At 34.8% G+C, this 10,538-nt stretch overlaps 1 protein-coding gene across 1 annotated transcript in view; it reads right to left on the reverse strand.

The window, feature by feature from the left end:
• Positions 1-9,768, reverse strand: part of GOLPH3L (golgi phosphoprotein 3 like) — a 67,126-nt gene extending 57,358 nt beyond the window's left edge. The window contains exons 1-2 of the mRNA XM_057500708.1: positions 9,608-9,768; positions 7,977-8,171 (exon numbers count right to left, since the gene is read on the reverse strand). Coding sequence (XP_057356691.1) covers positions 7,977-8,159 — 183 coding nt within the window. The 5' untranslated portion in view covers positions 8,160-8,171; positions 9,608-9,768. The remainder of the gene's footprint in view (positions 1-7,976; positions 8,172-9,607) is intronic.
• Between the last annotated feature and the right edge of the window lie 770 nt (positions 9,769-10,538).

Raw genomic sequence — 10,538 nt, forward strand, 5'->3', positions numbered from 1 at the left:
CCAAAATCTTTAAGAGTGAGTTTTGCTAAGGTATTATACATTAGAATAAGAAAGTCATGGCTAATTATTGAAAAATAACTTGTGTCAAATACCACTGGAGTAGATAATAATCTTTTATCTTATTAGGAGGGACACATTAAAACTCCTTATGTAGCTATCCTATGAGATGAAATTCATCTCCTTGGAGTCACACTAAGCAATTAACAATCCTAAACAATTTTCATCATTCAGCAAAAATACAGAAAAACGTGATACTTTACAAGCATGTAAAGTATTTTTAACCTCAGAGTCAAGCATTTTTAACCTCAGAGTCAGTTTTAACATAAATTCTACAACTTACTTGCCAATTAACCATTTAACTTTGACTCGCATAAAGAGAGGCTAGTATTTGCCTGGCAGGATTAAGCAAGAGAGTGCAAAATGTTTTAAAAACTCTTAAGTTATACAAACATAAAATATAAAGGAAACAAAATACATGAAATGGCTCCTATCAAATAGGCTCAGTGGTTACAGCCAAAAGTTCAAATTTAAGGGGGTCATTTTTATCTTAATATGAATACCAGATAGTTTAGAACAGTGTGCATTTGGTCTCCTGCTTTTTTCCTTTTTGTACCAGAAATGGATAATTATTTGGGGTTATAAGGCTGGATATAATAAAAAAACAAAAGTTTTTTTTTTTAACAGCTTATGTTAATAAAAGCCACAAAACCTGACAAACAAGTCCTTCTGATACACTTGCCCTGTTCACAATGGCAATAACTACTGACAAGAGATTTATTGTTCATTTTATGCAATCAGAAACTAAAAGACTAGGTCCCGACCTAAATTAAATTAGAGTTTTCATCTTCTGATTTCAATAAAATGTTTTAGGACTGGGCAACTTTCAAAGAGGAACAGTTGTCTCCATTGATAGCCATTCATTGACAAGTTGTGTACTAACTTATTAGGACTGAATTTTTTTAACTTACTGATTAGTTTACTGAAATTTTTTAACCATATATAAAAAGGCTTGCACTTCCAATCATTATTAATAAATTATGAGTGAATTAGAACGGATGGAGGGTCATTAATAGCTTGAAAAAGCTTACCATTAACATTCTTTATATTTATAATTTAAAATAAAAGTTTTATCCAGTCTGATTTATTATTTTCTATGTGTATGAATAGTGGCACTGTTTAAAAGAACATAACCGGGTAAGTAAAAGAATATTCTTAGGAGTACTGTTCATAATGGACTCCAGAATATTCACTAACCAGTAGAATGAATGTATAGTGACATGTTTCATATAATTAAATATTACACTGCAATGAACTAAAATTATAAGCAATATGGATGAATCTCAAATACATTGAATAAAAGAATACAAAACAGCGTTAACCCAATAACATAAAGTGTAAAAACAGGCAAAACCATAATATATTGTTTGGTGGCACATACACATGTTAAAACTACAGGGAGGTGAGGCAGCATGTGATTAGGGAAGGGCACAAGAGGACTCCTCTAAGATGCAGATAATATTCTGTTGTTGGTGGTTGGTTACATGAGCATTTACATTAAAATTATCTGTTAAATTGTACACGTTTTATATACTTTCTGAAAATGTTTCACAACTTTAGAAAAGTTAAAACACTTAACTGGATGTCCAGCTCTGTTAGATACTTAAGTTTCAAAAAACATCTGAGTTCATTTCAAGTTGATAGGATGCTTTTAAATATCTGTGGTTATTCCGTTGCAAATTACAGAAATTATCACATTCAGCTGATGTTTTTTCCTAGAACCTATCCCTCTTCACAGACTAACTCTTGCTCATCTTTAGAATTCAAGTTAAGAGTCACCAGTTCCCAGAAGTCTTTCCCAGTATCTCTTCTCGTTACCTCTCCCACTAGAACTTTCCACCACTCATCTGAGTCAGGTGTCTTTCTTCTTTGCTCCTTCATTACCCAGAACATAGTTATGTATATACCACACTGCATATATCACACTGTACTGCAATGGTCTGCTGACTTTTCCCAGCCTCCTCCCAACCTCTCCAGCCACTCCCAGGCCACTAGACTATAAATGATCTTAAAGTAGGTCTGCTGTCTTTGTTCTCTTTCAATATCTGGCAATTGACATATATGAGACATTCAGTAAGTTTTTGGTGCCCAAACAAATGAGTGAAAATATATCTCCATAATTCCAATGAACAATACTTCTATCATTTTTACTACAATGACATGGGAAATATGTGAAAAGCTTTTCTGTTAAGTGCATAATAAATATTCAATAGATGGCATTACTAGGAGGAAACTTTGCAAGATAGAGAGCTAAAAAACATTATACACAAACTAAAATGATTATCACCAAAAGTGAAAAACTTTAATAGGCTCACTCCTCTTACAGGTAACTTAATAATAAAGATTCTCAAAAAGAAGAAGTTTTAAATACACTAACAATTTAGTTAATGCACTAACTGTCCATGAGTCAATAATATCCACACCAAAACTCTTACCAAAGGCAATAATGCTAAACAGGATCTTGACTTCCAACAGGAAATAAATCTGTTTTATTTTGGTCAGGCACCAGCACTGAGATAACATCTAATTTAAATGTACTTGGAAGGTTAGACTCTCCAACATATATTTAGATTTCTTGATATTTTTCATAAGATAATGAAGCTTAATATTTTAAAGCCAATCTGTGGCAGCTATTCCTCAAAAGAATCTTAAGAAAAGGATGACAGTAATATTTCAAAAGTGACCTGACTCTAAGGACTTACTGTCATGCTTTTCTAGGCCTATAATTCCTGAAACTTTTGCCTCTTTATATTAATTTCTACTTATATAAGTTTTCTGAAACAGATACAATTTAAAAAAATACATATAGTAATGGGTTCCAAACAGAGAATCTTATGGAAATCTTCAGCAAAAGTTAACTTTAATACTTGGGGATGCAAAGTTTAACATTTATGATTTTTTTTTGACATGGCACAAACCTCAAATCATGTAAAACAAGAAATATATATATCAAAACATATTCATGAAGAACATAGGACAAAAATATCATTAAATCCTTAATTTGGAAACAAAAATGAAAAGGGCTTTGCTGTTTTCATTAGGCTGATCTTCTCAGAAGAGTCTAAAAGTTTCTCTGGTACTCAAAATCCTCCATACTATGGTCTGAATCTAACTGATCAATTCTGAATCTCATTGTTTTCCAAGACCACCACCTACTTCAATTGTACTGGTTACTTAATTATCTCCCACATTCATCAAGTTCATGATACCACTGCTCACTCTGGTTCCCTCATCCAGAATGTATTCTCTTCTCTCCATTTATGTTAAAGACCAGCTTGTTTTAAGACCCAGTTTGTTTTACAGCCTTCTATTCTCCAGATTATTCTAACCCATGATGATCTTTCCTCACTCTAACTCCCTCAGCTCTTGTTGTTCTAACATGGAAAAACTTTTTTTTTAAATTTATTTTAATCGTGAAACATAATGCACACACAGAAGAGTGCACAGAAGTGAAAAGCTCAGTGAATTATCCCTAAATATCCACAAACCTTCCCCCAAGTACAGAAAGAGAACTGTTAGAAAGACCCATCATGCTCTTTAATTTCTAATCACTAGCAACACCCCCTTTCCGGCTCCTCACAGAAAGGCAACCCCTACCCTAACAACTATAGTAATCTCTTTCTTGCTTTTCTTTATAGTTTTGCCACCTAAATATGCAACCTAAAAACTACAGGTTTTAAAAATTTATGTACATGGAATCATACAATATGTATTCTTTTGTGCCTGGCTTTCTTTACTGAACATTATATGAGAATCATACATATTTTGTAACAATGTTCATTCTCATTTTGTATAGAAAATATATTTATATTCATTTAAATAAGTGAATGATTCATTTTTATCCATTCTGCTGATGGAACTTTAGGTCATTTAGCTTTTTCTTTTTTTGGCGGTGGGGTGAAAGGGTTTTTTTACCTGGCTTGTTCTCCCGGTGGTAGGTCAACCACTAGCGTGTCTGCCTCCGCCCAGAGCACTGGGCCGAGCTCTCTATATAATGCACAATAACAGCTTATTGCCTAAAGGTGTGGAAGTGGTAGCCTAGTAACAGGTCAGTTACATCATCAGGTGGTTTAAGTTCAGTGAGGATCCTGGCCATAGGAACCCCAACTTCCCCACACTCCACCCCTCCAGGATTCCACCTTACAGTCTACACAATTTCAGTCTTAGGCAGTGGTCCCTGGGCGAGAAAGCTGGAGTACTGTAACCAAATTCCACAATAGCAACAGAGGATACCAATAACTTAGAGATAATAACAATTAAGATACAACAAGATTTTGATACAGGTAACAAAAATTATAATAATCCTCAAGCCAGAGGAGGTTCCTAATAACAAAAAATTATAATAATCCTCGAGCCAGAGGAAGTTCCCAATCCACAAAGACTTTAGGGACAATAAGACACATGTTTTAATGCCACCAACATAGGCAAATCTTGTCCATCAGGTAGGATGCATGCAAGAGAGTGGTCCTGTGATAGGACTGTAGCAGGAAGGGGGTCCCTTCCAGGTCTAGTCTACCATACTTTCCCATTCCCATGGGGGTTACTGAAGGGTGTATATGCAATGCTACTGGAGGTGCATGCACTGGCCATAATGATAAAACTCCCTGGTAAGATGCTCCTACCTTCTGGCTGTTCAGGATATACCACTGTGTAGGTCATTTGACTTTTAAACAGTACGTATATCTTGTCTCCTCAGCTATAATGCAAATTTCTTGAGAACAGGAACCACATATTTTACTATTTTACATATACATTGGTATTTGCAGAGTGCTAAGCACATAATGGGTGTTCCCAATAACACTAAATGATGATTAAATAAATCTATGAGTAGCATAGGCAATAAGAAGAAAATAAGTAGTGCTGGAAATCAGTGTAACATTTTTAGAGATAGATATGTAACTGGTATTTTGTAACAATAATTAATCAGAAGCCTTGACCTCTCCTATTTGTTTACATCTAAGGATTTATCATTTCTTATTCTTCCTGAGCCAACTGAAAGCTAAAAATTTATCACCTTCAAAAATAAAATCAGAACAATTCAAAGGTGGTCAATTATTAACCACCCAACTTCAAACAGTATCTTACCAATATGTTGAGTACCCACTATATGATCATAGCTCTAAATGAGCTCCTTTGTTTTATTCTATTTCCTTAAGTTTATATTAACTATTATAAACTTGCAAAAAATCTAGTACCTAGGGTTACCAGGAAGTTTAATCATTCCTATTCAAAACCAAAACAAACCAAATAGCTATTTAGTTCTAAAAAGTTCTTCTATAGTCAATGTTTCCTAGACACAATGGAAAAACCTCAGAATAGTATTTATGCCGTTTAAGTTTTAGACCTATTCTGACATTCCCTTAGAAAGTCAGTTTTGTGTTTTTATTTTTTTGACTTTCATAAAACTAGAGCCTTATCAACCTTCTTGGCAAACAGGAAGTATACTTCTGGCTAAGATTTTCTGATGTATCTGCATCTGTGTATCAGCCAAGTGCATATGGGCATGTCTTTAATATTAGTTTTAACAGTACACAGGTTATAGGACAAGTCTTCTAAGTTTTCTTTAAATTGGTACTTTGACATGACAAAAATCAGAGAAGGGAAAAGTGGTAAAGAAAATATAATGTAGAGTCTTAAGAAATAAGGGTATTCCCAGGGTGAGGAATCTATGTAGAAAAGATGTGCTAGATGTATGTAGCCAATTCATTTCTAGCTAAGGACAATTACTAAAGTCAAATTTAGTAGTTTTAAAAATATAAAGTAGCACTTTAACTTGATACATTTTCAAAATTGAGGCCAATATGTCTCTATTTTTATTATTTGTATTTATTAAAGACTTTCTTGGAAGTAAGTAAATTGTTTAAAATACTACATTTATATATCTTCATAACCTCTTCATGAGGGAAAAAATTGATTGGAAAACAAAACAAAAAGTTAAATTACAAATGAAGGATAATGTATACTATTGGTAGAAAAGCCAAGAGAATATTTGGTTATATTGCAACACTTGCTCTCTCAAGACTAATTTTACTATGAAACAACTGTTCTGTTGATAAGGGAAAATTTTGAAAGGGAAAGCTGCAATTGACTTAAAAACATTTTCTGAAATAAAATAACCTAATCAACTATTGATGTTTAACTTCTACAGATTCACAGAACAGAGAAGTTATTTCTATTGTATCATAAAAAAACTACTTTTTCTTTCCTTTTTTAAAAATTGAAGTATCATTGATATACAGTCTTATACTGGTTTCAAGTACACAACACAGTTCAACAGTTTCCATATTATTAAATCCTCACCCCCACTAGTGCAGTTACTGTCTTTCAACATAGGAAGATGTTACAGAATCATTGGCTATATTCTCTATGCTGTACTACCATCCCCATGATCAATTTATACAATGATTGAGAATTTTGTGCCCATCCTCACCCACCCGAACCACTCCCCATGATAACCACCAGTCACTTCTCAGTGTCTATGAGTCTACTGTTATTTTGTTTGTTGTTTTGTTTTGTTTTTATATTCCACAAATAAGTGAAATTATATGGTGTTTGTCTTTCTCTGCCTGGCTTATTTCACTTAGCATAATACCCCCTAGGTCCATCCATGTTGTGAACAGCAGGATTTCTTTCTTTTTAATGGCTGAATAATATTCCATTGTGTGCAGATTAAAATGTACTATGAAAAACTGAAACATCTCTAATAAAAATAAAAATAATCATATAATGTAGCTAACATTTATCGTATGCTTACTAAGTACCTGGTGTCACAGTAAGGACGTTTACACACACTTTCAGGTTAAATAACTTCCTGTAAATCCAGATTCAACAAGTTGTGTATTTGGAACTTTTTCCCTCTGATTCTGATTCTAGAACCTGTACCAGGAACCCATATCTCTCCCTGCCTAATATTAAAAAGTCATTTTTAAACCTGGTTCTAAATAAAGATCAACCTTGAGGCTGCTTAAAAAATCATCTTGCTCATTTTCTATCCTCAGAATATGAAATCTGAATCCTCAGGGATAAGTAGGAGTCTTTTAAACAAACAAGTAACAAAAGTTTCCAAGTGGAACTGATACGTACCCAGCACTAAGAACCATAATTAAAGGGCATCAAAAAATTATTCAGCCAGAAAATAAACCATCTAGAAATATATTTTATTCATTGGACAGTGCAGAAACTAAAGGAAATAGGAAACAAACAAAAAAATATTCCATTGTGTGTATGTACCACATCTTCTTTATCCATTCATCTATTGATGGACACTTAGGTTGCTTCCATAACGTAGCTATTGTAAATACTGTGGCTCTAGTGGTTCTACTATTTCTTTTTATAAGGCTAATCATACCTGTTCCTTGTCTTTTTATTTAAGATACTTTTTCTCCCCAAAGCTCAAGAAGACATATGTGTGGGCCCTCTTTTTTTTTTTTTACAGTTTTTAAATCATTTATTATATATATATATATATTTTTTTTTTTTTATTAAGGTATCATTGATATATACTTTTATGAAGGTTTCACAAGAAAAACAATGTGGTTATTACATTCACCCTTATTATCAAGTCCCCCCCACCCCACTGAAGTAATTGTCCATCAGTGTAGTAAGCTTGGGCCCCATTTTCTTAATAAGAGATTATTTCACCATTAATCTCACTTGGCAAACTGTAAGTACAAAAACTTCACAGTGTTTATATCCTCTAAAATTTTAGAGTAGTTTTTTAATTTAATTACACTCAAGTCAATTAAACTTTTGGATTTTACCACCCAAGTATCAGCCACCCTCCCAAACTCCCCCATCCCCTAGATGGCTAGAGCACAATTATAAGGCCAAATTTAGCATTAATGAAAATATTCTATTGGATTATTTCCTTAAAAACAATCTAGAATTTAAGAGTCTTTGCAAACCAGCTATATTATTACCTCTTTATCTTTTAGTCCCAGGAGCAATACTTCTTCCATAAGTGTGAGGCGGATATCCTTAGAGTCTCCAGAGTCTTCATTGTCTGGATGCGTGTCTTGGTTAGCGTCTTTCTCACTTTCCACCTTCTTTTCAGAGTTCTTGCTTACTTCAGTGCGACGGGCCCGGTGAGTTAAAGTGGTCATTCTTACCTGTTTCTAACAGGGGTGATGAAAAAATAGGAATATGTGTGTTTATATAAATAAACACATAGATGTTCATACATGCATATTAAAAATGTATGCAGATAATATTTACAAACTTAAATAGTTAAAGAATGGGGGAGTAATTACCAGAAAAATTAGGTGGGTAACACAATATCTTTTCCAAAGTACAATAGTTTGAATTCCACAGAAAGCACTGATCAGAAATCAAATTGGTAGTAGTTAAGAAAGGGGAAGGGTCGGGGGGAGGTAGGGAGAAGGGTATTGTGGGGTATCATGATTGGTGCACCTGGTATGTGAGGTCAACGGGAAGACAGTGTAGTTCAGAGAACACAAATAGGGACTCTGTGGCATCTTACTTTCTCAATTTCAAAAAAATCAAAGCACACACACTTTTACACCATCAACTAGTTGTTTTAAAAATGTAGTCATGAAAACCTGCACTGAATTATCTGGGATAAAGTTAAAGTTAGCATACTTTAGATAAATCTAAATGCCAGTTTTCAAGGTGATAGATATATAATGAAAATACTCAAATTAGCAATTACTCAATATTTTAAAAATAATCAGTAATTTAAATAATTCTTTTCAGGATCAAAAGAATGCATTCAAGAGCCTCTGTAACTGACTACCTTCTAACTGTAACTACTTCCCATCACTCCCAATTTTGTACTGTTCACAAACCAGTTCTCAAGCATGTCCCATGCCTTCCACCTCTGCTCCTGTGTACATACTGGAGTTCTCTTTTCCCTTCCTCTCTAAATTCTACACATTCTTCAAAGGCCATTGAGGACCCATTATAAAGCCTTAATTGAATCTCCGTCCCAGAATTGATCTATCCCTCAGCTGTACTTTCACAGAACCTTATTTATACTTACTTCCTTTAAAGCATTTATTACAGTCTGTCTTTTGGTACGGCTCTCTCAACTGTACACTTCTTGAGGGCAGGGAGATTGTCTTCTTGGGTTTTTATATTCTCCATAGCAACTAGCACAATGTCTTTAACGTAACTGCTCAGTAAATACATACTGATTAAAATGAATACTCAGAATGCATGTGACCATTTAAAATAGAAATACAAATGAAATGAAAGATTATTTGTGCAAGGCTATATTTCAAATATAATTCTTGAAGAAGAGTGAAGTTGGAAAAGAACCGTGAAATAAATGCTGATGGGCACTAACTCTATCTGGCACTGTGAGTGGGCTTATTTCGTAACACAATCCAAGAAACTACATCTTCGGGAGAAAAAAATAAAGGGAAATTTTCTTTGAGCAACTAATTCCCCCTGGACATTTACTAGTTAAAAATCCAATTGGAACAAAAACAAATGGCCAAAAAAATTAAATAAAAACCTCCTCCTCCCCATCAAATAAACATTTGTAGGCTTTTTTTGGACGTTAGGAAATATATTTTCCCCCGTTGCTTACCTGACTTTACTCCTGGGTTACCGCCGGACGTAGGCTGCCGCTTGCGCTCTATTTTTTTGTGCACTATTAGGGGCACACCTGTTCCACCCTATCCCCAACCCCCAGCCCCCTCCCTAGTAAGTGAAAAACTTCTCAGCCACGCAGAGAGCAAAAACTTCCTGATCCTTCGACGCAGAAAAGGAGTAACACATCAGCTTCCTCGCAATCACTAGGCAACCTACCTTGGTGTTTCATTGGACCAATCAGAGACCGCCAAGTTTGAGCCCAACCAATCGGAGCTTACAAGAGGAGGCTCTCCCGCAGCTATTGTGCTGCAACCCCGACAAACACGATCAAAAGTGGGCGGGTTTGGGTTCAACTTGACAGCTGGTCAATCCAATGAAGGAACCTTGGTTGAAGTGAGGAAAGAGGACTGCTCTCCACCCACATCAAACCGGCCAATCAAGCAGTTCATTTAGCAAGCACCAGCTGCCGAAATCGCTACGAAGGTTTCTGTTGGTCAACTTCAGTGTAGCAGGTGTGTTACCGTAGCAGTGTATACTGAGACAATTAGGTGAGATGTGTTGGGATCCAGTAAAGCTAGGAATAAATTTGCATTTTTAAATTGGTTGTTTTCGGCAATTACCTTATCTGTAGCTTTCCTTTCCAGAAAAACCCGATCTGGTTCACTTTGCGGACGTTTATTTGGTTTACATTAAACAGGATAGGCATATTTCTACCATCCTATACATACCAACATTCTCGATTAGTGCATGTTACTGGCAAACCCATGGATAATGTATGATTTTAGAATGTGGCTGTTGAAACTGCAAGAGTCAAAAAGACCATGTCTTTCTTTTCAAAAGTAAAGGAAAAGGTCAAGGCTGGAACCAGGTCCCAAGTTTCTCACTAGAAGCACAGTATCTTTCACACTATCACTTAAAAGTTCTAG

The sequence above is a fragment of the Manis pentadactyla genome, chromosome 4 (assembly GCF_030020395.1).
Source record: "Manis pentadactyla isolate mManPen7 chromosome 4, mManPen7.hap1, whole genome shotgun sequence".
Taxonomy (NCBI): domain Eukaryota; kingdom Metazoa; phylum Chordata; class Mammalia; order Pholidota; family Manidae; genus Manis; species Manis pentadactyla.